General features: G+C 34.2%; 1 protein-coding gene across 3 annotated transcripts in view; it reads left to right on the forward strand.

Moving 5' to 3' along the window:
- The window catches only part of SYNJ1 (synaptojanin 1), a 116,062-nt gene that overhangs the window by 52,194 nt on the left and 36,962 nt on the right, over window positions 1-26,906 (forward strand). For 2 of the 3 annotated variants that reach the window (XM_077118847.1, XM_077118849.1), the window contains exons 8-14: window positions 326-422; window positions 1,428-1,597; window positions 2,642-2,723; window positions 5,156-5,308; window positions 8,435-8,600; window positions 14,814-15,005; window positions 17,010-17,094. In XM_077118847.1, coding sequence (XP_076974962.1) covers window positions 326-422; window positions 1,428-1,597; window positions 2,642-2,723; window positions 5,156-5,308; window positions 8,435-8,600; window positions 14,814-15,005; window positions 17,010-17,094 — 945 coding nt within the window. The remainder of the gene's footprint in view (window positions 1-325; window positions 423-1,427; window positions 1,598-2,641; window positions 2,724-5,155; window positions 5,309-8,434; window positions 8,601-14,813; window positions 15,006-17,009; window positions 17,095-26,906) is intronic. The other variant, XM_077118846.1, reaches the window with a different exon arrangement.

The raw sequence follows: 26,906 nt of genomic DNA on the forward strand, positions 1-26,906 counted from the left end.
TCTAGTGCCAGCCTCACAGCTTGGCTAGGGAGCCAGTGACTCAGGCAGCTCCAGCAGAAGGGGGAGTTGATTGACATCATTCTGCTGTAGTGAAAAAAAAAACAGGTCTCAGCGTTAGCAAATCAGAGAGGAGATAGCATTACCTGAGAGTTTTTATAAATTCAGAAGTTTGAGACCATGTACAATGAATTTGTACCCAATTTTTCCAGTATTGTGAGTTTAAAATACTGCCATTTAAGTTCTGTTTAATAATGAATATTTGTTTATTGAAAAAAGAAACAAACAGGCTATCGTTTGACAAAGGTTTATTTCCTTTCTTTACTAGGCATTTTAGAACACTTAAGAGTTTATATGGTAAACAAATAATAGTAAATTTGCTTGGGTCCAAGGAAGGGGAACATATGCTAAGTAAGGCTTTCCAGGTAAGTATGGTCACTTTTTTAAACTTCTGGCCTGGTCCTTGGACACTTAGAACAGTATTAAAAAATAAAATAATATAATAATCAAGTTCTTCTAGAAAGTAAATTACTTCCAGAAAAAAATTGGGTACCTGTTAAGATCTTTAACTCTTTGGGACCATTTGCGAAACTGTTTAGGCTAGAAATGGAATTATGGAAAATTTTCAAGGCAATTGGCATTGTTTTCTAATCTTATTTGTGCCATGAAGTAGCAGAAGGATACCCTCCTTCCCTCACCATTCCAAAAAAAAAAAAAAGTTCATCTGTCATTAGTAGAGAAATATCACACATTTTCCTCTTTCGTCTGCTCATTGCTTATCTACACCCTCAAACCCACAGTCATTGTTTTAAACATGTGAAGTGGTTGAATAATGCATTTGTAAGCATGCAAGACTATACCTTCTTAGATACCTAAGAATTGATTAGAGAAAATTTGAATATCTCAAGTTAAATGCAAACCAAAGAAATGTCTGACTTCTAAGGAAAAATTATTCTTAATAAACACTTATTGAATAAATAATTAATTAGTATAAATTATGTTAGATTAAGATTATAAACTTAATGGTTAGAAAACATATTCTAAAAGTTTAATTGAATCCAGAATTAACCAATTGTTGTGCTATTTTGTTTTAAACTTGTGAAATAAACACCATTCATAAACAGGTTACACTTCAGAGAGTGACTTTTTATGTTAAACTTTCAGAACATGTGTATGTATTAAATGAAGGTATAAACCTAATGAGAATATTATTTAAGTTCCCTGATATTTAAAACATCACCTAATCTCTTGGGAGAGTTTATGAGATTTGAGGTAAAAGGTTTTATTAGGTATCAGCAAGTAATTTTTAGTTTTACTGCCAGTGTCAAGAGACTGTGCTGAAATTTTACCTTAAAGTGTGTTTCCATTTGTAGCATTATATTGATCATGTTTCATTAACATTTAGGTGAATATTTACCTTTTACTTTCAGAGTCATTTGAAAGCTTCTGAACATGCTGCTGATATCCAGATGGTGAATTTTGACTATCATCAAATGGTTAAAGGAGGAAAGGCAGAAAAATTGCACAGTGTTCTTAAACCTCAAGTCCAAAAGTTTGTAGATTATGGATTTTTTTATTACAATGGAAGTGAAGTTCAAAGGTTTGACTGCTCTGTTTTTCTTATCTTTAAATTGGAACTTTGCTATAATTTAAAAATTATTCTCAACATTGAATTCATAAGTTTCTTTTTTTAAAGCATGGTTTATATGAAATAAATACTTGATTTTAGGCTTTTTTTCTTTCTTTAAAATTCGACAAATAGTAATAGTTTACCTTATTGAGTACATACTTTGTACCCAACAGTGTACATAGTGCTCTATGTGGATCTTTAACAACAATTATAGGAATAGGTTCTGTTAGCCTCATTTTGTTTTTAATCTGAGAAATTGAGGCCATAACCTTCCTCAAGGTACATAGCTAGGAAGTGTGAGAGCCAGGATTCATCTGACTCCAGATCTCAAGCTGCTAACTATGAGGTTCTGCACTTCTCTCTTAAATCTAATGCTTTAGTATTTCTTGACCACAGTAAGGATTATTAAATATAAGTAGAAGTAAAAGACATTGCTATAATGTCATTTTTAATATAATTTAAATCTTTGGTTTTGGTATATGAAGTAGAGGAGAAAAGTTTTAAGTATTGAAAGATTTAAGTTCAGAGTATAGATTTAGGTCAACTTTAGTAAACAAAGCCCAAATTTTTAATTTTTTCCATTTGCCTAATATTTTGCTTAGTATCAATGTCATAGAAATTTTGTAGGGCAATCAGATATAACAGATCTTAGGTTTTTAAAATTAATTCATCCCACAAATATTTGATTTTCTATTATGTGCAATAAACTATGGTGTTATAATCCTGAATGTATATATAACTCCTAACCACTGGCCTAATTTAAAGTAAATGGGTATGCATGGATAGATTTGGGATAAAGAACATATGGCAAAACATTAACAGTTGTAGAATATAGATGGTAGGTATATGGATGCTAATTGTAAAAATCTTTCAGCTTCCTTATATGTTTGAAAATTATAATAAAAAGTTGGAGGAAAAGTGGTTGCTACATTTTAATTGCCTAATTTTTCTTAAATTTATTTAGCTGTTTATTTGTTCTAAACTAGTTATTTAACTTTCTTGAATTTGTTGCAGATGCCAAAGTGGTACAGTTAGAGCAAACTGCTTGGATTGTCTTGATAGAACAAATAGTGTGCAGGCATTCCTTGGCTTAGAGGTAAAAAAAAAATTAAAAAAATTTGTATGTGACTAAAAGGACTCTTTTAGTGCTTTTGCTATATTTGCAAAGTATTTAATGAAGAAGTTATAAAGGCATGCAACACATCTCTTCTAGTCTTTTTTCTTTCCAAATGTTTCCTCTACCTGTTCTTTATACTTTCTTTTTAGATGGCTTCCTATGTATTTTCTTCTGTTGTTCCTTAACTTTCCCTCTTAAATACTGCCATTTATAATATTCTGATAATTGCTTATTCTGCCTTCCTCTTGAAAAAAGATTTCTGACCTTTGTTCTTTGTGTTTCTTAAAAATCTATGTTTGGAATTGAGGAGGGTCTGTTTTCATATGTACAGTCCTATAGGGTTACATTATGTTTAAAAATTTATAAATGGGAAATTCAGAATTTCCATTTAATTTTACATTTTTGACAGTGTCTGTAGTCCAGTCTAGTTTGTATGGCATTTTCAAATTAGTGGCTGTAAAAACCAGGGATAAATGAAAATGCCTTTGTGAAAATGAAAGTACATAGGTTTAACTTCTCTAAAAGGATCTTTGTTTTCTTTGTCACACATCCATCAAATTCAGTGTAATGTAGACATAATTGCAACTATTTGCCAAACTATGTGGTGTTGCTGAGCTTCCTAAGTCATTCCTAATATGTAACAGTTAGGCGTCATAAGGCTACCATGGAGCTTTACATAGTTCCATAGGAACTTAGCATAGTTTTCAAATACGATAAAAAAACGAGAATAGCAAATGACATCTTATTTCTTCTAATGATTTTGAAGTTGGCCAGAATATTAAAATTACCTCCTAAGGTAATTTTAAGTTTTTTCCTAGCTCAAAAAAATGAACAATGGTGTATAAAAATATCTCTGCTACAGAAATGTGTTTTTCATGTAACTAAATAAATGTTACTGTTTTGACTTTGAAGTTTCAGATGTCATTGAAGTTTACAATTAGAATTTATTTAGTTAAATATGATAGGGACAGGGCGGGCCGCGGTGGCTCAGCGGGCAAAGTGCTTGCCTGCTATGCCGGAGGACCTCGGTTCGATTCCCGGCCCCAGCCCATGTAACAAAAACGGAGAAACAAAATACAATAAAACAAGAAAATGTTTAAAAGATGTTTCCCTTTCTTCCTCCCTTCCTTCCTTCTATCCTTCCTTCCTTCTCTCTGTCTTTCCTTTAAAAAAAAAAAAAAAAAAAAAATATGATAGGGACAAAAAAAAGTGAAGGCAGACATGTTGGTCATTTGGATGGAGTTTTCACGTGGCTTCTATTTTTAAGTGATTGAATACTGAAATACTTGAAAATCTTCATTAAAATTATAGCACTTGCTAGTTTTTAAAATCTGACTTAGCTCTCAATTCATTGTTGGTGGCTAGGTGTAGGAATTCTCCCATAATGTAGCAATCTACTGCTAAGGTAGACAACACCAAATTAATATGAAGTAAGATCAGTTTTGCTTAATTCCTTGAAAGTTTTTTGGAGAGAGGTATAAAAAATGGAGAAAGTCCTCTTATTTTTTTTTTCTCCATACTACAAAGAAGTTAGTTCTGGCACAGTGCCAAAGTAATAAGCAGGTTAGGGATTTTATATTATCTTAGTTTTGATCTCTTTATAATTATGATCAGTATCTATACTTAGAGATAAGAGAAAACATAAATTGGAAGCAGGAAACTGAAAATGCTAGGCATAGAAAATGACCAGATTCCGATATGACTAACAACTAGATAAGGATTTTTTTACATTGTTTTGACATTGCCACATTTCAAGGCTAGAATTCATTCAGGATAAAGACCTATAACTTTTCTTGCTTATTTAAACACTCTTATTATCTATGATGAAGTAGTGGCGAAGGCCAGAAATTCTTCACATGCTATGACCCACCTAGTTCTCGTTTATACATTACCAATATAGATTTTTTGCATAAAAAGCATGTGACGTTTTAAGAGCAGCTCTCCTCTCCCCATAGTCCCCTTAACCTTAATTACCCAAACTTATAGAATCAAATTTAAAAATTAAAGGAACTTAGATATTTCCATATATTAATTAGGAAAAGTAGGTAAATATTTTTCTCTGCTCTTAAATCATGCTGTTAAATAAATCTTTTAGGTGAGTGAGAAGGGAGACTGGTCTAATTTGTAGATTGATTAACATTTATAAGATTAATTTTATCATTTAACCAGAAAGAATTTCATATTAATATAAGGAAATATTATATTACTTATAAGTTTCATTGATGTAATATATTCTTCAAAAATTGAAATGATGAGAATAAAACAGTTAACTTATTAAATGCCTATATTTTCAGAATCCAGTCTTATATAGTCCTATAACTATAAATGGGGTTTGAGTTTGGTAGTTCCTAAAAGTTGCATCGCAATGAATATATTAATATACTTATAAAAGTTTCTGTTTTGCTGTTCAGATGCTAACTAAACAGCTGGAAGTTCTTGGATTAGCTGAAAAGCCTCAGTTGGTGACTCGCTTTCAAGAAGTTTTTCGTTCAATGTGGTCTGTGAATGGCGATTCAATCAGTAAGATTTATGCAGGAACTGGAGCTCTTGAAGGGAAGGCCAAGGTAGATCTAGAATTATCATAACAGTACAAAGGATCCTCTTTTTCCTCACTTATAAAGCTTTTACGTGGTCTTTTTTTTCCTTTTCTTTTAACTTCTGTGCTTTGATAAACCCTCTTCCTATCTGAAAAGGATAAAATGCCTCCCAAATAATAATCCATTGTGAAATCCTAGATCTTTAGTGGGTTCTAGGTTTTACTTCTTTATTTATTCCTTAATCTGATACAATTAATTATTCTCATCTCCCAAAGCACATAAATCTCCATTCTATCCTTCACATGTATTTTACCTGTCACTCTTATGAATTTTTCTTACGTGCTGATTGTCCTGACCTGAGAAGCCCTTAAGCTTTTCATGACTAAGCCCACCTGACTCCAAATACCTGTAACTATAGCTTTTTAAAGCTTACGCATCATACGTAGCTATAATTGTTTGTTTCCATATATTTCCTTTTCCCTCCTTATATTATCAACAAATAGGTTAAGGATATGATCTTTTCCTCTTTTTCTGGTCCTGCAAAGTGTTCCCAGATGGTTTTGTACACATTGTAGATGTTCAATACTTTTACATCCCACTGAGCATTAATTAATATGCTGTGCTATTAATTAATTATGTACTAACATAATTCTATTATAGAACACCTAATGAAAATCTGAGCATTGTCAGTAAGTGATGTATTTGACTATTTTTTAATCCTTCCAAAAGAAAGTATTATGTTTTATTTAACTTTTCTTTGTACATTTTTATTTTAAAAATAGGAAAGAAAGATTTAGAAACCTTTGTTATCTGTATTTTACAAGGAATTATGTCTCACTTCAAAACTGATGACATATCTATCACTTTTTTCACATCTTTTCTGATTTAATAGTTTTGCTTTAAAGTATCTGTTTTAAAATTCTGTTTTTTATTGTGCCTTTATGCACTCTTTAATATTTCCCTCTATAGTGGCTATTAATGATTAAATGGATGATAACTATTTCCCTAGAATTGAGGATTATGTACCTATGACATAGTCATTTAGTGATAATCTATTAGGTTTATATATGTATTGTTTATGAGGTTTTTTTCCCCATTCATTTCTCCTTAGATATCTTTATCTTACTTTTTATATTGTTTATTTTGATTATAAATATGATTTGTTTTTTTTTTTAAACTGTGGTCCTGCTAAGAAAGGGTCCTATCTCATTTGGCTTTGTTGTCATGCGTACTGTGTAATAGATGTACAACAAATACTTGCTGGATGAATAAAGGAATCACGAAGATAAGAACACCTACTATGAATCCAGCACTATTAGAACTTAATTATTGAATTTTTATTCTTTTACTTATTTTGCCTTGAAAGGGAGGTTTTAGAAAGTAGCAAAAGAAGTATGAGGAATGGACTGAATTATAGTTCTGTGCCTCATTATAACTTTTTCATTACTGCTGCTATCTGTAGACTACTTTCCCCCTCTAGTATTTGTCTTTTGTCCTTGTTGAGGAATTTTGGAAGCATGCTTGAGATATTTTTAATTATTTTATATGCTTAAATATTCTCTAATTTTTTAAAGATCTTGTCCTCTGTTGAATTTATTAATATTCTAAATGTATACAATTCCTCACATTATCTCAGTAAAAGAAACAAGAATACTTAATACTTTTATAGTTTTTATTCATAGCATAGTAACTGAAATTCTTTAAAGACCATCATATCCAAGTCTTTGTCTAATTTGTACATTTCCTGTGTCTCATAAAAAACCATACCTCCACCAAAGCTATTGTCCTTACCTGCAAAGTCCCTTTTGTTCAACTCATGGAAATAATTTGTATTCTTATTTATAAATATTGATTTCTGAAATAGCTCCTGTTTTCAAAAACCTGAAACTGCCAATCTTTCATCTGTTCCTTTTAAATTGAGTACATAATCCTAGCTATTAAAGGTCAGCTCTTTATAACTAATATTTAAAAATATATATATATTTTTCATTTTCTCACCTATTTGTTTCTGTAGTGAATAGACAATATATGTACAGTGGTTACATATATTTTTGGTGGTCTTTTATCTTTAACATAATATATAGCTATGAATTACTTATATATTAAATATACCAGTCTGAACTGAACTGAAATCTAATATCTAAACTGCTCTTTTTTCCCTTTCTCTGGGTTCCTTTTGGTAATTGCCTGATAATGTGAATGGTGAGTGTCTTTTCAAATGTCACCTGCGTATGTTTTCATGTAGAAAGTAATAACATTTAATGCCAAATTTAAATAGCTGATTATATGTGCTATCTTCATTTAATGACATCTTAAAAACTTGGCTCTTTATTTTTAAAAGAAGCCTCTAATTAGTGTTCTTTCTTTGAGGAATAAAAAATTACATATTGCAAATGGAAGTTATTTTCTAAAAGTTCAAGGTTGTTGTTTTTTTAAAACAATCATCAAAACTTATAAGATCAAAACAGATCTTTTTTATGGCAACTAACATGCCTAAATAAAAATATATTCTTTAAAAATTATAATCAGCTCCCTCACTATAGGGATTGGCATAAATTTATTGTTTTTATGGCTATGATTTACCTATGTAATAAAATTGCCTGAAATATAAAAACTGATTTAAATATTCATTTATGAACTCTAATTATAAATTTCTTTTTAGATTAGACCATTATTATGTTGAGATTTAGTTTTAAGTAATATAACTTATTTGGGAGCAATTTAAATTTTATTTTTCTTTTATTAAAGTAATTTGAAGTTTTTCCAAGGACATGTAGCAAGTTCAGTATATCTTCCTTTATTTCCCTACTCACCCCGTTGTCAATTCTAAAGGTGAAGATGTAAGAAGTAATTTCCTTTTTAAAAATAAATATACTTATTTCCTTTATAATAAATAATTTTGAACATTTACTGATCTATGTCACTACTGGATGCATTTGTAACACTGAACTTTTTACTCTCTTTGTGCAGAGTTGTTATACAAACAAGAAAAAGTCACATCTTGTGGCATTTTTATGTGATGGTTAGATACTCAAAATAGGATGAGCCAGTACTTTTTATTACATTAAAATCTTATAGAACTGATTTAAAGTTTTAGGATGCCTTTTGAGTAAAATCAACTAATATTTAAAATGCTCCTTTCTCCCCCAACAGGCTGGAAAGTTAAAAGATGGTGCTCGTTCTGTTACAAGAACAATTCAGAATAATTTCTTTGACAGCTCCAAGCAAGAGGCCATTGATGTTTTGCTGCTTGGAAATACTCTAAATAGTGATTTAGCTGACAAAGCTCGAGCACTCTTAACTACCGGAAGTTTGCGTGGTATGCTTACTTTATCCTTTATTTACTCTATGTTATTTATATTCCTTCTAAAAGTCCAAGAGGTAAATATGTAAATGTTTCGAATGTAAATGTAATGAATTTGGTGTTAAAAGATTTGTTTAAAATAGTTATAGAAGGAGATTTCTATAAAAGCGCTTTTTAAAAATTGGATTCTCCAAAGGAAGTTTGTTTCTTTTAAAATGTTTGTACTATCCATGGTATGGTTAAGCCATAAACTGAAGCCTAGATATGTTTTCTTTTATAGATTATGAATGAGAGGGGTAAATGGTTTAAGTATTACTAGTTTGTTCAAGGCAGGATTTCATAATATTCAGTGAGTGCTTTTAAGAGACCATTCAGTTATTTACTGTAGAAAATAATTTCTTTATTGTAAAAACTATTACCTGTATTGATTTTTTTTCCTAATTGCCATCCCAAAAGTTTCCAATACTTGGTCTTTTTAACCACTATTTTTTGAATAAACATTAAATCATATTAATTAATAATTTTAAATGTTAGTTCTTATTGGACATTCACTGCTATTCCCAGTTTAAAATTTGACATAAATATATAGCTTTTTATCCTTTACTGTGTGTTTTTTATTGAAATCAAAAGGATTTGAGCTCAGGGTAAAGTTCTATATTTATTGTATTTATTTATAAATTTACTGTATCATGTATTTCTTAGCCATCTAATGTGTAAAATTTTGTTACCATTATTATTAGGTTCCTGTCTTTTTTGGTGTGTCATTGTTGAAGTTTTTGAATTTTGTGTCCTGGCCCCATTTTTCTATAAGCCCTGTGGCTGTGGTATTTTGCACAATTTTGCATAATGTGATTTTTTGGAGTGCCCATGTCTTGTTATAGCAGAACTTATTTTACTTATTTTTAAATTTAAAATTTTACTTCTCAGTTGGTGAATCTTAGAAAAACTTCTAAAAGGTGTATATTACACCAGTATTTTCCATATTGTTAATATCCTCCAGCCGCTGAGGTTTTCATATTCGCATTCATGGTCTCTCTCACTCATACATTAAAAAAAAAATGGAGAATCCAATTTTAAAAAATGACTGTTATAGAAATTCCCTTCCAAAACTATTTTAATGCATGCACATATACACACACAGGAGCAGCCTGAGCACACACACACACACACACACACAGGAGCAGCCTGGGCACACACACACACAGGAGCAGCCTGAGCACACACACACGCAGGAACAGCCTGAGCACACGCACATGCAGGAGCAGCCTGAGCACACGCAGGAGCAGCCTGAGCACACGCACATGCAGGAGCAGCCTGAGCACACACAGGAGCAGCCTGAGCACATGCACACGCAGGAGCAGCCTGAGCACACACACACGCAGGAGCAGCCTGAGCACACGCACACGCAGGAGCAGCCTGAGCACACACACGCAGGAGCAGACTGAGCACACACACGCAGGAGCAGCCTGAGCACACACACGCAGGAGCAGCCTGGAAAACAGGCCTAGGAATCAAGTCTGACTAAGATTGTGAAACTGTGGTGTAAAACCATCAGAATCAGTAGACATAACTAATCACTGGAACCTTTTTCTTAGATACAGAAGAATTGTATCAGTTATTAAGTCACTTATTTTTAATTTTTGATGTCCTATAGCTGTCATAAAAATTTAAAAAAATCAACTTAAGAAGGTAAAATCATCTTAGAATATTTTGTTATAACACTTATAGACTTCTACTGTAACTTGATGTTTTACTAATGACTCTTTGCTTTCTTCTTGATGCATCCATAGTTTCTGAACAGACATTACAATCAGGTACAGTATAGAAATAAATCTGTAAATAAAAACAACTTTGTCTTTATTTTTCTAAAGTTGATAATGTAAACAAATAAGTTGTGCTCAAATTTTATAAGATAAATTGGTATCTTGTTTTGATCTGAGAAAAAGAATTTAAGTTTAGAAGGAAATACAGTGCTTTCTTACAGCAAATGCTTAATTCAAATTTAAAATACTCATCTAATTTTAATTTCATTTTCTTATTTTACTGAAATAAAACAGTAGAGATATAACTTACTCTTTATCACACAATTGGAAAAAAACTCAAATGTGATTATTTTGGATAAGTTTCAGGGTACTATCTATGATATTTGTGACTATTCAATAGTGTTTCTCACATACAATATTTGAGAAAACTTTGTCTCGTTTTCTTACATTGTAGATGAAATATTTTCTGTAACTATAGAGACCTGCACTAAAATATGACCTGAAATCTAATTTTTAGAAATCATCAAGATGGCTAACAAAGTTAGATAATTAAATGTGAGACCTAAAGTCATTATTTATCTTTCTATTTCTCATGCCTTCATTCACTGAACAAGGTTTATGGTATCTTTTAAACATGAATCGTGGCAAAAGGAACAAAAACTAAAACTCTTGCCAGAAATTTAGCTGAAAAAAAGTTTTCTTCCCTTCAATTTTGGAATCACTTAATGTTTGTTTTGCTGATTCTTGTGCTGAATGTTTTAAGAAGCTGTTGGTTATTTATTTATTTATTTTTGGCAAAGAGTAGAGGAAGAGAGCATTTAATATATAATTTTTTAATGTTTTTAATATATAATTTTTAAATGTTTTTAATATATAATTTTGAACTATGTAATGTAATCCATTTCTTGAAGTGGTATCATTAGAGATGGACATCTGTTGTTTGAACATTGACTTATTTCTCTCTTTACATTAATCTGCCAACCAGTTAAGTTAGGAATATATATTCTATTTTAAAACTTAATTAACTTCTGTTAGCTTATACAATGCAGCAGTATGTTTTTCATTCTTATGGTTCGTTAGTTGTCTGGCTGGATTTTTAAGCTGTTTAATCACTATAGGACTAGGGTTATGATATAGAAAGGCTAATAGAAGCTTTAATAGAAGTGGAACTGACCGGAAGGCTAAGATTAGGCAATAAGCTATTTGAGTCAGGAAGCAAATGCACAGTATTACAGACTGGGTAAACAGTGAGGTATAAAAAGTGAAAGGAAAGCCTCATTGATGTGGAAAGAATTGATTTGGAAAGCGTGGTCAAGGAGAGGTTAAGATGCTTAGAGAGAAAATTATGGTCAGACATAGGGAATCCTGAATTGGCAGGATGGTGGACGCAGTAAAATACTAATAGGAGCAACAGCGAATCTGACCATTTCATGTTTGTGGTTTTCAAAGCACTTTGTCATACATCTTTTCATTTGAAGCCTAGAGTAATTTTATGGGATGGGTAAGACGTGTTATTTCTATTTGCAAATGAGGAAATCAAGATGGGTTTAATGATTTACCCTAGTTTTTGCAAATAGGTGGTAGCACCAGTTTTTTGATCCAAATTTCTTGCATTAGCCACATCATGAATTTGTTCCAAAAGCATGGTAAGCTGTTTTCCAGATTCATGTGCCAGTAAGAAAATATCTGTAATAAAATAGCTCTTGTAAGAAAATGAGCATTAAAAAAGCAAATAATATGGTAATGTCATGAAAATAGTTTTGACCTTGTGAACCAACCCCCTGAAAAATCTGTAGGAAATAAATTTGCTTTTAATAAAATGGGTCTGTGTCAGAGGGAATGGGAGGACGTTCTGGCAGCAACACCAGAGAGTATAGTCCAAAACAGTAATGAGATTGGGAAGGGACTCATGTCCTTATGCATCTACGAAGCATGTCCTTTTGTGTCCCCCCTTGCCTTTCTGCCTCTAGAAATAAATTTCAAATTATTGGCTGATGCCTCATGATATTTCCTTATTTCTAGAGGAATCTGCCACTTTGTATTGAGAATCTCCTTCATTCCCAGTTTCTTGTGAATTTTAATCATATTTGGATTAAAATACTGGTTGAAATGAGGAAAAACAGCATGGTTGAAAATTATCCTGGTCCATTAAAGGAACACAGATTTTCTTACCATGGATTACTTCATGCACATCTGATAAACAGGAAAACTGTCAGTACAATGCAGATGTGTCACTGTTTCATTCAGGATTTTTCCAGCTTGTTAATATTTTTAATTATTCAGGGATTTCACACAAGTAAAGAGAAATAATGCTTTAGTATGGGGATTATGAAGATTTTAGAAAACTAGAAATACTGCAGAAATCACAAGAAGTGATTTCAGATCTACTGTAATTTCCACTATGGTTAACTCAGAAGCAGAGAATTATTCACATATTTCTACTTTGCTTAAAAGATGTTTGATGAAGGCTGTCTCTGGGTCATATTTTTTATTTTGATGACTCTGGTTTCTGTTGAACCTAATGTCTTTGAAAATCTATGTCTCCAAGAAAGAAGCATGAGCTCTGGGGTATATCATTGCAGAAAATGGACTGACTGATTTTAGGTGCAAATGCTAGTGGGTATTTAGTTTTATCTTTTTATTTGGATTATTAGTGTTCTTGTTAGTGCTCTAGTTACAAAGTCCCAACTCTGTTTTTGCTGTGCTGTTATATATAATGTTAGACTTTGTAGGAACAGTGTTACAGCTGTACTTCATGAATTAAGGTTCACATTTGTAGGCAGCAGCTACATGAGCAGCAATTTACTTACATCTCTAAATTAGAATACAAAAATAGAGCCAGATAGATTTGATACATTTATATGGGAAAATCTGTGGGAAGCTTTATGCAATATATCAATTACCACATGTGTACATTTGCTTATCCTGCAAGAATTATCTACCTGGTACATTGAAAGGGGTTGTTTCACCTACCTTAGAATTGACCTCATGCATTTAATTTTTACGAGACTGCTGTATCTTTGTATAAAGGTAATATAATATTGATAATGTAACAATAAAAGATAATGTAATAAAATAAGATCATGGGTATGAAAGGTGAAAATATTTTTGTTTCCTTTCCTCACATCAGTTCACTACTAATCAACTGCCTCATCTATTTTTTTAGATTGATTTGCTATTCAGATTCTATCCACTTTAGGTGCTGAGAATTTAACTTAACCAAAACAAAGAGTGGGTCAGAAGGGAAAAGATATGATAGTCAAAGAATATACAAGAGAGATTGAAGATTCAGAATATACTGAACGTTCATTCATTTAGTGATTATTTATTGAGCACCTACTGTGTGCTAGAGACTTTTCTAATCACTAGGGATATTGTAATAAACAAAATAGACAACGTAGCTTTTCTCATGGGGCAGAATTACAGGATAAATACATACATATGCACTCTATTTCAAATACAGTACTCTTTAACATTTGTAAATGGCAAAAAGTGTTATGAAGAAAAATAAAGCAAGGAGGGTTTAAATGAATTGGTCAGGGAAGGCCTCACCAGAAACCTGAAAGAGGTCAGGGAAGAGTGTTCCAGCCAGTGAGACAAGCTAATGCGAAGGCCCTGTAGTGAGAACATGTCGGGCATCTTTTTGAAACAATAGACTGAATAGTGAGTGAGATGGGAAGGGTAATAGGTGAGGGTAAAAGGCAAGGCACAATGTGGAGTGGCTTACAGGCCATTGTTAAGAACTTTGCCTTCTACTCTGAGTGAAATGGGAAACATTTAGGAATGATTTCGTTTTCCAACATCTCATTATCATCCATGAGTTGTATTTATCACGGGAGCTATTACTTATCAAACTTCCTGCCAGGAGCTGGAGTTTTTAATTTTTTATTATTTTTATTTTTTTTAATTTTTTTTACATGGGCAGGCACTGGGAATTGAACTCGGGTCCTCGGGCATGGCAGGCAAGCATTCTTACCTGCTGAGCCACCGTGGCCCGCCCAGGAGCTGGAGTTTTAAATGTAAATGTTTTAAAATGTTTTTGCTTAAGGAGAAATAAAATACATTTTTTACCAGTCACCTAATGAAAATTGTGTGAAAATCAATTGCTATATTGCTAAAAATGTAGTTTTTAGGTTCTCTATATTATAAAATAATGTACTATTTTATTGAAATAGACATATTCTGCATGTTTTATATTGCTGCAATAATTTTGTAATAGCTTTTTTACTTTGTCTATTATATTTAATATGGTCTTTTTTTTGTTGTTTGTATGTGTGTTGGTTGATTGCATCATTACGGACTTTGCGTTCCGAGCTTATCATTTTTTGGTACCTGAGCATGTATCTTATGCTTGTTTATTCTTATGATGCTAATTGTACTTTTCAGACATTTCTCAGTTATGAATATCAAATTTTAAAAATGGTTTCTTGCAGCTAAAATTCTGTTGTGTTTTGTTTTCAAATAGCATCTTCTAAAGTACTAAAGAGTATGTGTGAGAATTTCTACAAATATTCAAAGACCAAGAAGATTCGAGTATGTGTTGGAACCTGGAATGTGAATGGTGGGAAGCAATTTCGCAGCATCGCTTTTAAAAATCAGACACTTACTGACTGGCTGCTTGATGCACCCAAGTTGGCTGGCATCCAGGAATTTCAAGGTTGGCTTTCTATAATATGGATTTAAATAATACATATTGTAGAATTAATGCATTCTACAATATGCATAAATTTATAAAAGATACTTTGATTTAAAAAGTTGAAGACATTTTTATAGATGAAATCTATTGAAATCTTTCCTCTGTTGTTTTTATTTCTTGACCTTTACTTTCTAGTTCATGCAAATGGAATTGGTACAATGAAAAATCTTTTTTTTTTATTCTTGGTTCTCAAGAAATAATATCCATACATAAATAGGTTACTCTGAAGGCATCAAACATATCAGAAAACTAGTTCTGTTTTTATTCTTTTAAATCAAAGCAAACGAAGCTTATTTTGTAATTGATAATTTGAGATTCATTTTTCAAACCACATATGTTCTCTTTTTCAAATCTAGTCCTCTGTTTAGTTAAGATAAAGAATAGGATTGACCATGAGCACTCTTATGAAACCTTTTGTGATATTTGGCGGTACTTTATAACTTTAGTAGTTCTGATTTATCCTTGTAAACATTTGGTCATCACTCACTTTGGGTACTCTGTCGTTAAGCTATTAATAGCCAGAAACAAATGTTAAGCTCAAGATGCTTTCAAGAATTTGAGGCCGACTCCCTGGGTTTTTTTTGGGGTGGTGGTGGTGCATGGTCCGGGAATCGAACCCAGGTTGCCGGCATGGAAGGTGGGCATTCTAACCACCGAACTACCCGTGCACCCTCGCCTTCCTGTTTTAAATCAACTTTAATTCCCTTTTAAAATAGCATACAGTTGCCAAATATTATATATGAAGGGGGTGTGATTTCCTTTTTTTAGTTATTTTTATTCAGTCACAACTTAAATTGTGAGTTTATCCCCAAGTTTTTATTAAAATTCTCTCTTGTTCTCTTATATTGAACCTAACTTTGAAGTTGTAATTATAGTCAAATAATGATAAAATAATAGCTAGCACTAAAATTCTAGGTACTTTACATATGTTCATTTAGTCCTTACAACAGACCTGTTATTTAGACACTATTATTTAAAAAAATTATACAGAAAAGGAAACAGAAACAGAAAGGAAAGTGACCTGCACAAATATACAGCTAGTAGTGGCAAAGACAGGATTTGAACTCAAGCAGTTTGGCTCCCAAGTCTGTGTGCTACACTGCATCATATTTGTGAGCTTGGGCCTGTTGCTTAGCTTCTCTATAACCTCAGTTTCCTGTTTGTAAAATAAAGGTAAAAAACTATCTGGCTCATAAGATGTTCGTGCAGTAACTAAATGATTTGATGCATTTACAGGCCTTGCACATAGTAGCCATCATTAAATATATATATATTTTAATTTCTCAGTATTACGTCATAATATCATAAGCACTTTCTAGATATTTGCCATCATTGCTGAAAGCTTAGAGCAACAAAATGCCTCAGGACTGCTTTTCTCAAGTAGCTTCTGTCCTTTTTTAGTCCCTGTCACCTCTCAGGAGCTAATAACTGAAACAGTGATATGTCTTACTCTTTGGACCTCTTCTACTAGTTTTCCTGGATTTTGTCCACCCAGAAAATAAATAAAAGATCAAGCCTGTGGTTTTGAAATTTGAATGTTAAAAATTCTTCCCAACATATATATATATCCTTCCCAACTTTTCAACCACTTTATTCTTGGTGCTTTTTTCCTACAGAATTACTTTTAGTTCTCCAATTTTGATTCATTTTGTCTCTGGGAATTGGCTTTTTTCTCAGCTATCTGTAATACAAACTTTAGTGAGAATTCTTTCTAAATGATTTCTGAACTGACTTAAAGGATATTAAAGAATAAAAGTCATGAAATAGCGAATTTAGGACACCTGATAGAAATTTAGTAATTTTTTCCCCCACTATTGGGATTTTGCCTTTAATTTAGATTTGGTTGAACTTAAAACACAGGAATGGATTTTTGTGGGATCTGGAATTGATTTTTTGTGTGTCAGGAGAGATTGCCATTTGGCTAAGGCTATTTTTAAAGAGTCTTTCTTGGATGTTTAATTGTAGATAAAAGAAGTAAGCCAACTGATATATTTGCTATTGGTTTTGAAGAAATGGTAGAGTTGAATGCTGGAAATATTGTGAATGCAAGGTAAGCCAGCCAGGTAACACACAGGAAAAATGTCCAGTTGAGAAACATGGAGAGCAGATAACTAAGCAGCTGTTACCAGGATGCATTGAGATATATGTGAAGGTGTCCTTGAACTGTAAAACAGTGATTCCCTTTACACTCCCTTTTTACTCCTTATATCTTGTATATTATCACATTAGAAATTAAAACTAAAATTTAAAAAAACATTAATTCATTTGAAAATAACAACCATAAACTCAGTAAATGTTAACGTAAATAATATTTTTTGGAAAAAAAAACTTGGAAGGAAGTGGCATTGTTTTGTAGTGTTGCAAATCTCTTTAATGTCTTCATTGTCTGGTTTAAGACACATCTATTTTGGAAGTCTGTTGCAACATGTTTTGCTTGACGAGTATGAAGAAAATTACATAGATATGTAGTTGGAAAGGAAAGTATTTTAATAGCTTTTTCAGATAATTTCTTCTCTGATATTACAAAACTTGATAAGCAGTAGTTTCTTAAAGACAAATTGTCTTATGGAATCAGACATCATATTAATGAAATTTTTGTACTTGATTATATTAAAACTAGTTAATCTTTATTTTACCCTTGCATGATTTTGTAACATCATGTATTGGTCATTTAGAAAATATTGGTTCAATAAGTTATGTAGATCTTCCACATTTTGACACATTTCATTATAAAAGATCAAAACATCATATTTGCTGTTACCACTTATCAGAAAATTCTTTAACTATTAAAAAACTCAATATCACAGTGACAGGACACAAGTTTTCTGAAATACTAATTTTTACTTGAAAATTCAAGTTTCTTTTTAAGTGAGAAATCACACAAATACATTCTATACATAGTGTACTATCAGTGGCTCACAATATCATCATATATTTGTGTATTCATTACCGTCGTTTTTTAGAACATTTGCTCCGCTCCAGAAAAAGAAATGAAAAAAGAAAAACTCATGCATACCATATACTTTACCCCTCCCTTTCATTGACCATTAGTGTTTCCATCTACCCAATTACCCTTTGCCCCCCCATTATTTATTAATTTTTTATCTATATTTTTTTAACCCATCTGTCTGTACCCTGGATATAAGGAGACACAAGGTTTTCACAATTACACAGTCACATTGTAAATGTTTTATCTTTTTTGTTTGTTTTATTTTATTTTTTTTTTAAATGTTTTATCTTTATATAGTCGTCTTCAGGATCTAGGCTACTGGAACACAGCTCAGCAGTTTCAGGTACTTCCCTCTAGCCATTCCCATACGCCATAACCTAAAAAGGGATATCTATATAATGCATATGAATAACCTCCAGGATAACCATGTGACCTTCTGAATCTTTCAACCACTGACACTTTCTTTTGTCTCTTTTCTCTCCTCCCCCTTTTGGTCAAGAAGTCTTTCTCAGTCTCTTGATGCTGGGTCCCGGCTTATCCCAGGCTTTCTGTATCACGTTGCCAGGGAGATTTACACTCCTGGGCGTCATTTCCCACATAGAGAGGGGGAGGGCAGGGAGCTTGCTTGTTGTATTGGCTGAGAGAGGCCACATATGAGCAACAAAAGAGGTTCTCTGGGGGTGACTCTTAGGCCTAATTTTAAGTAGGCTTAGCCTATCCTTTGCGGGAATAAGTTTCATAGGGATGAACCCAAAATCGAGGGCTCAGCTATTGATTTGGTTGTCCTCACTGCTTGTGAGAATATCAGTAATTCTTCAGATAGGGAAGTTGAATATTTCCTCCTTCATCCCCATTAACCCAAGGGGACTTTTCAAATACTTCTTTATTTACTGTCCAGATCACTCTGGGGTTTATCAGGGGATCAGACTAACCCAGACAAACGAACAAAATCTCACATCCTATTCAAGATTCCATGTACTTAAGAGGTTCAACTAAACTGACCATACAAGTTAAATTAGGAAGCACTATCCAAAATATAAATTTTGCACCAAATAAACATCTCTCCCTTTAGTCTCACAGAGAAGTTGAAAGTTTGAAAATGTGGGTGGTATCATCCTTTACCCAATCTTCTGATATACCTTAGTCCTATCCAGATCAGCTTCCTTCATATCTCTACTCAATGTCTGATCACTTTTTCAACTTTTTAAACCATTTACTGCTGACTTTCATAGCTTCAGAGCTCTAACCCTGAGTCTCATGTGTCACATATACACCTGAAGTTTCTGGGAAAGACCATAGAAAACTCAAATCATATCATTGGAAACAAATACTGTTGTTGTTTTCCTTGAAGAAACAGATTTTCTTGAGAAAATGTTTGCCACATACCTAAGTGTGAATAGCCATAGTTTGTCTGCTGGTGGTTGTTTCTAGTGAAAATTGTGTTCCTTGAAAAGAGTGAAGTTCAGCTTGCTAGTCAAACTATTAGATGCTTTTCCTTGAGACAACCATTGCACTTCAGTATGCAACAGACATGATTTGTGTGTTTCCTCTCATCACACAAAATATTAAAAATATGACCTAAGAGATGAGATTTGATAAAATTAATGATGTTTTACTGCTTCATCAAAGACATCTTAAAGTTAAATAGTACTTTTTTATTGCACATGCATGGCAGTAAAGACTATAATGATTATTAGTAGTGCAGTTTAGTGCTTGAATTCATGTGAAGGCATCAGCACTTTTATTCATTTTTGCTCTTGCACCATCAGTGCAAATGTCAGTCAGCCCAGTGAAAGATGCAAACAATATCTTAGTATTATTATGAAAAGATTGTTTGACCTTATATGAGTATAGATGTTTCCAGAGGTGTCCTCAGATCACATTTTGAGAGCATCTCTGAAGCCTTATTATAAATACAAATTGCTGAAGTGAAACTTAAAGCCTAAGTGTTTTGAGTGTTGTTTCAATTATTTCAGTGAAAACAAGTGTGCCTGCTTTTTTATTTTTTTATTTTTATTAATAAAACCAGTCAACACACAACATGAACATTCTTAACGTATGAACATTCCATACTTGGTACGCAATCAGTGGCTCACAATATCATCACATAGTTGTATGTTCATCACCATGATCATTTCTCAGAACATTTACATCACTCCAGAAAAAGAAAAAAGAAGAAACCCATACATACCATACCCCTTACCCTTGCCTCTCATTGACTACTAGTATTTCTCTCTTCCCAGTTTAACATTTGTTTCCCCTATTATTTATTTATTTTTAATCTGTAGTTTTTACTCATCTGTCCATACTGTAGATAAAAGGAGCATTAGAACAAGGTTTCCACTAACACACAGTTACTTTGCGAAAGCTGTATCATTATACAGTCATCTTCAAGAAACTAGGCTACTGGAACACAGCTCTACAGTTTCAGGCACTTCCCTCTAACCTCTCTAATACACCTTAAATTAAAAAGGGGTTATCTATATAATGTGTAAGAATAACCTCCAGGATAACCTCTCAACTCTATGTGGAATCCCTCAGCCACTGACACTTTATTTTGTCTCATTTCTCTCTTCCCTCTTTCAGTTGAGAAGTTTTTCTCATCCCTTGATGCTGAGTCTCAGCTCATTCTAGGATTTCTGTCCCACGTTGCCTGGAAGGTTTACACCCCTGGGAGTTATGTGAGTTTGCTTGCTGTGTTGGCTGAGAGATAGGCCACATTTGAGCACAAAAGAGGTTTTCTGGGGGTGACTCTTAGGCCTAATTATAAGTAGGCTTAGCCTGTCCTCTGCAGGGATAAATTTCATATGCACAAACCCCAAGATTGAGGGTTCAGCCTATTGATTTTGTTGTCCTCGCTGCTTACAGGAATATCAGGCCTTCTCCAAATGGGGAAGTTGAATTTCCCCCCTTTCTTGCCATTCCCCCAAGGGGACATTGCAAATACTTCTTTATTCACTGTTCAAAGCACTCTGGGATTTATTGGGGCATCACTCTGGACAAACCCACAAAATATCTGTGCCCTACTCAAGGCTCTATGCACTTATGTGTTAAATTAAACTGTCCATATAAATTATGTTAGGAAATTGTGCTTGCTTTTAAAGTTGAGCAGGTGAGCATCTTTTATGACATTTTAAAAGATTTTCAGAATAAAATAATGGGCCAAAATAGTATGATATGGTTATCAGTCTTGCATATGACAATTTTTTTCTTAATCAAAACTGAACAAATCATTTCCAGAAAGCAAGGGGAAAATCTGACTTCATTCATTTTAATATTTTGAGACGTGTTTGTGAAAATACATATCCAGGTCTTAAAATAGAACATATTGTAAGGGTTCCTGGCACCACAAAAATTGTTCAGTTATTTGCATAATTGGAGTTTTGTCGAATTATTCTTTTAATGAGATAGTGATTATTATTCATTCATTTATTTAACCATTATCTATTGATGCTTTAGGTGCTGAAGATACAGCTAATGGCTAAAATAGACAGAAATCCCTTCCCTCATGGACCCTCTCTTCTAGTGAGAGGATACAGACAATAAACAATACCTATGATAAATAAAGTATATAGCATGTTAGAAGATGAGAAGTGTAATGGAAAATAGAGAGCAATAAAGGGGATTAGGTGTTTGGTGGTGGAGAGATGTTTGCATCATCAAGAAGGTGATTTGATGAGTAACCTGAAGGAAGTGAGGGAAGCTGTCATTCTGAGATCAGAATCCAAGTAATAGCAGTGGACTTTGTATTTGAATTTGTATTTTGGAAGTTGTGTGGCATAGTGTTAGATCAGCTGGTTGAATGTTTAGATAGATGGACGTGAGGTCATATTCTGGCTTTGCCACTTAGCAGTTGTGTGACCTTGACCAATGAAAGTCCTCTCATCTGTAAAATGGGATCGAGACTGTTTTCAGAGTGGTTATTAGAGTTAAATGGAATAACATGTAAATCTGCCTAACATGCAGTTAATGTTCATTGACTATCAATTCATCTTCACACAATTCATTTAAAACTTACTTGGAATGTAAAATTTCTTGAGTTACTAACGACATTTGAAAAGAATATTTTGGTTTCCATTGGAGGGTCTTCTGCTGAAATTATATTGAGCTACTCTGAAATTGTATTGATAAAGAGGTAAAAATGAATATTTATCATGCCTTTCTTATATGAACTTTATTTCAGAGTAATTAAATAATTGATAAAAGGTTTTGTAGATTAATTCCAACTTATTATAAATGTCTGTGGAAGGATGAAATTACAAATTCAACATTTTACAGCTCCTAATGATATAATGGATCTAAGGCAGTGATCATAGATAGATGCCAAAATCCCAGTTGAAAGGTTCCATGGGGAACTGTCATCACCTGAATACCACTTGAATGATCAAGGGTATTATCACTAATGCTATATCCCTCCTGCCGGGATACCCTAAGAAGTATACAGCACCACCCATGGAGTGTTTTGTTTTTTAAAATTTTATCGTGGTAAAATATATATATGTAAATTTTCCATCTTAGCCATTTCAAGTGTACACATCAGTGGCATTAGTTACATTCACAATGCTGTGCAATTGTCAGCGTTATCTATTTATAAAACTTTTGCATCACCCTAAATAGAAGCTCTGTACCCATTCAGCAGTCACTCTCCACCCTCCTCTCCCCTCATATCCTGGTAACCTCCCATCCATTTTCTGTCTCTATAAATTTGCCTGTTTAGATATTTCATCTAGGTGAAGCTGTATAATGTTTTACTGGCTCATTTCACTTGCCATAGTGTTTCCACGGTTCATCCATGTTGTAGCATGATTCAGATCTTCATTCCTTTTTATGGTTGAATAATTTCCGTTGCATACATAATTCCTCATTTTGTTTATTTATCAGTTGATGGCCACTTGGATCATTTCTACCTTTTAGCTTCTGTGAATAATGCTGCTGTGGACATTCGTGTACACATACCTCTTTGAGTCCCTGCTTTCAATCCCCATGAGATGTTTTTGGCCCTCTCCTTATCACCCCCAAAATTGAACTTGTTCCTTCATCAAGCCTCTATATCAAACTATAGGAATAAGAGGGCTAGAGGACAAGTAAAGACACCATGAGGGCACAATCAGCCATATCCAAAGTTGGAGTATTCTGTAGTACAAATGGCCTAAATTCTTAAACAAATAAATGGTGTTAAAAAAAGGGGAGTTCCGGGTCAAGATGGCAGCTTAACAATGTGCGCGTTTTAGTTCATCCTCTAGAACAACTACTAAATAACCAGAAACAGTACAGAACAGCTCCTGGGTCCATGTCAGTGACCAGACACACAGCGTACCCCAGTCTGGAGCAGCTGGACCAGCTGCGAGCACCGCTCCCCCCGAACTGTGAGTTCCCAAAGCTGCGGCCGCCAGCGCCCGTCCCCCACAGGCCGCTTCCCAGAGGGGAAAGGAAAGGACTTTACCAGCAGCAGGGTCTGGGCACAATCAAACGCCAATTGTGGAACTAATTAACAAATTCTGACTACTAAAAATAGGCCCCCAGCTTAGGTGAACCTGATCAAAGCGGAGGTTGCTCATTTTTGCCCTGGTGCCAAGAGGGCAGGACTGACAGAGAAAGGGGGTGGGGGGAAGAAGGAAACAGGTTTTTGTGACTGTGTATCTACAAAGGCTTGACTGCCTCTGAGTACAGTGGCAGGACTTTTCAGGCTGCAACTGCCCCAGGCATAGGCAGAAATGAGCTCTTTTGGGGGCTTGTCTGGAGCCTGTGCCTTCTCCAGGGGAGGGGTGAAGCCCAACTCAGGTGGAATCCCTCCATCAAGGAATTCAGACACCAGGGTGTGGTAATTTGAAGCCATTAAAACCAGCCTACAGCCTCTCCTCTGTCTCCACCACTCCCCCAGCAGGGAGAGTCTGCCAAAGTTAAAGGTACCGCATCATCTTATGCTGGTGGGACCTGCAGTCAGACAAGCACCACACACAGGGCAGGATAAGAAAAACAGAGTCCAGAGACTTCACAGGAAAGTCTTTCAACCTGCTGGGTCTCACCCTCAGGGAAAACCGATGCAGATGACTCATTCCTCCTGATAGGAGGCCAGTTTGGCCTGGGAAAATCTGGCTGGGGTATATAATATCTAAGTAGACCCTCCTAAGTGTGTGTGTGGGGGGAAGGCACCACACAAGCAGGGCAAGAAACAAGAAAACAAGAACTGAAAAATTCTCCTTTGTGAAACAAAACTTAAGCTAAAGGTCCAGATAAAGCTGAACGGAATGTCAAAGAACAGATAGACAACAAATTCATCCAGCAAGAAAACCCTAGGTAAAAGAAGCGAAAGCAATCTCCAGAATAAACTAATTAAGGTAATTAAATGCCTAGACGCCAGCAAAAAATAACAAATCACACTAGGAAAATTGAAGATATGACCCAGTCAAAGGAACAAACCAACAATTCAAATGATATACAGGAGCTGAAACAATTAATTCAGAATGTACGAACAGACATGGAAAACCTCATCAAAAACCAAATCAATGAATTGAGGGAGGATATAAAGAAGGCAAGGAAAGAACAAAAAGAAGAAACTGAAAGTCTGAAAAAAATCACAGAACTTATGGGAATGAAAGACACAGTAGAAGAGATGAAAAAAACAATGGAAACCAACAATGGTAGATTTCGAGAGACAGAACATAGGATTTCAAAACTGGAGGACGGAACATCTGAAATCCGACAAGAAACAGAAACTATAGGGAAAAAAAAAGGGAAAATATGAGCAGGGACTCAGGGAATTGAAAGACAATATGAAGCACATGAATATACGTGTTGTGGGTGTCCCAGAAGGAGAAGAGAAGGGAAAAGGAGGAGAAAAACTAATGGAGGAAATTATCACTGAAAATTTCCCAACTCTTATGAAGGACTTCAAATTATAGATCCAAGAAGTGCAGCGTACCCCAAAGAGAATAGATCCAAATAGACATACTCCAAGACATTTAATCATCAGAATGTCAGAGGTCAAAGAGAAAGAGAGGATCTTGAAAGCAGCAAGAGAAAAGCAATCCATCACATACAAGGGAAGCCCAATAAGACTATGTGCAGATCTCTCAGCAGAAACCATGGAGGCGAGAAGACAGTGGGATAAAATATTTAAATTATTAAAAGAGAAAAACTGCCAACCAAGAATTCTATATCCAGCAAAACTGTCCTTCAGAAATGAGGGAGAAATTAAAACATTTTCAGACAAAAAAATCACTGAAAGAATTTGTGACCAAGAGACCAGCTCTGCAAGAAATACTAAAGGGAACACTAGAGACAGATACGAAGACAGAAGAGAGAGGTGTGGAGAAGAGTGTAGAAAGGAAGACTATGAGTAAAGGTAAAAAGAAGGAAAATTAGATATGACATATAAAATCCAGAAGGCAAAAGAGTAGAAGAAAGTACTACCCATGCAGTAATAACACTGAATGTTAATGAATTAAACTCTCCAGTCAAAAGACACAGTCTGGCAGAATGGATTAAAAAACAGGACCCATCTATATGCTGTCTCTACTCAAAGGACATGAGGCCAAGGACACAAATGGACATTTACACACCAATGTTTATAGCAGCATTATTAACAATTACCAAGAGATGGAAACAGCCAAAATGTCCATCAACAGACAGTTGACTAAACAATCTGTGACATTTACATAAGATGGAATATTATGCAGCTGTAAGACAGAATAAAGTTATGAAGTATGTAACAACATGCATGGACCTTAAGGACATCGTGCTGAGTGAGATCAGTCAGAAACAAAAGGTCAAATACTGTATGGTCCCACTGATATGAACTGACATTAGTGAATAAACTTGGAGAATTTCACTGGTAAAAGGAGACCATCAGGAGATAGAAATAGGGAAGATACTGGGTAACTGGGGCTGAAGGGATACAGATTGTGCAACAGGACTGAATATAAAAACTCAGAAATGGACAGCACAATACTACCTAACTGTAATGTAATTATGTTAAAACACTGAATGAAGCTGCATGTGAGAATGATAGAGGGAGGAGGGCTGGGGACATAAATGAAATCAGAAAGAAAGATAAATGGTAAAGATCAAGATGGTATAATCTAGGAATGCCTAGAGTGTATAATAATAGTGAAATGTACAATGTACAAATTTTAAAAGTGTTTTTGCATGAGGAAGAACGAAGGAATGTCATTACTGCAGGGTGCTGAAAATAGATGATAATTAATACTTTAAAATGTCACCTTATGTGTGAGACTAAAGCAAAAAATGTTTATTTGTTACAAAATTTATATTTTGACTAGAGCATTTCCTAATATAACTCATGCAGATAGTTTGATTGAATGTCATAAGTACTTGGAATCTCAGGTAGGACATGAGATTTTGTTGGTTTGTCCAGAGTGATGCCCTGATGAATCCCAGAGTGATTTGATCAGTGACTAGAAAAGTATTTGCAAGCCCCCTTCGGGGAATGGTGAGAGTGGGGAGAAATTCAACTCCCCCAAGTTGAATTCTTGATATTCTCACAAGCAGTGTGGACAGCCAAAGCTATAGGCTGAGCCCCCAGTCTTGGGGTTTGTTCATATGAAACTTACCCCCACAAAGGATAGGTCAAGCCTACTTAAAATTTAGGCATAAGAGTCACCCCCAAGAGAGCCTCTTTTCTTGCTCAGATGTGGCCTCTCTCTCTCCAGCCAACAAAAAAAGCAAACTCACCACCTCCCCGTCTACGTGGGACATGACTTCCAGGGGTGTGGACCTTCCTGGCAACGTGGGACAGAAACCCTAGAATGAGCCGAGACTCCGCAACAAGGGATTGAGGAAACCTTCTTGACCAAAAGGGGGGAAGAGTGAAATGAGACAGTGTCAATGGCTGAGAGATTCCGAACAGAGTCGAGAGGTTATCCTGGAGGTTATTCTTATGCATTAAGTAG

This window comes from Tamandua tetradactyla, chromosome 10, assembly GCF_023851605.1.
Source record: "Tamandua tetradactyla isolate mTamTet1 chromosome 10, mTamTet1.pri, whole genome shotgun sequence".
Classification (NCBI taxonomy): Eukaryota; Metazoa; Chordata; class Mammalia; order Pilosa; family Myrmecophagidae; genus Tamandua; species Tamandua tetradactyla.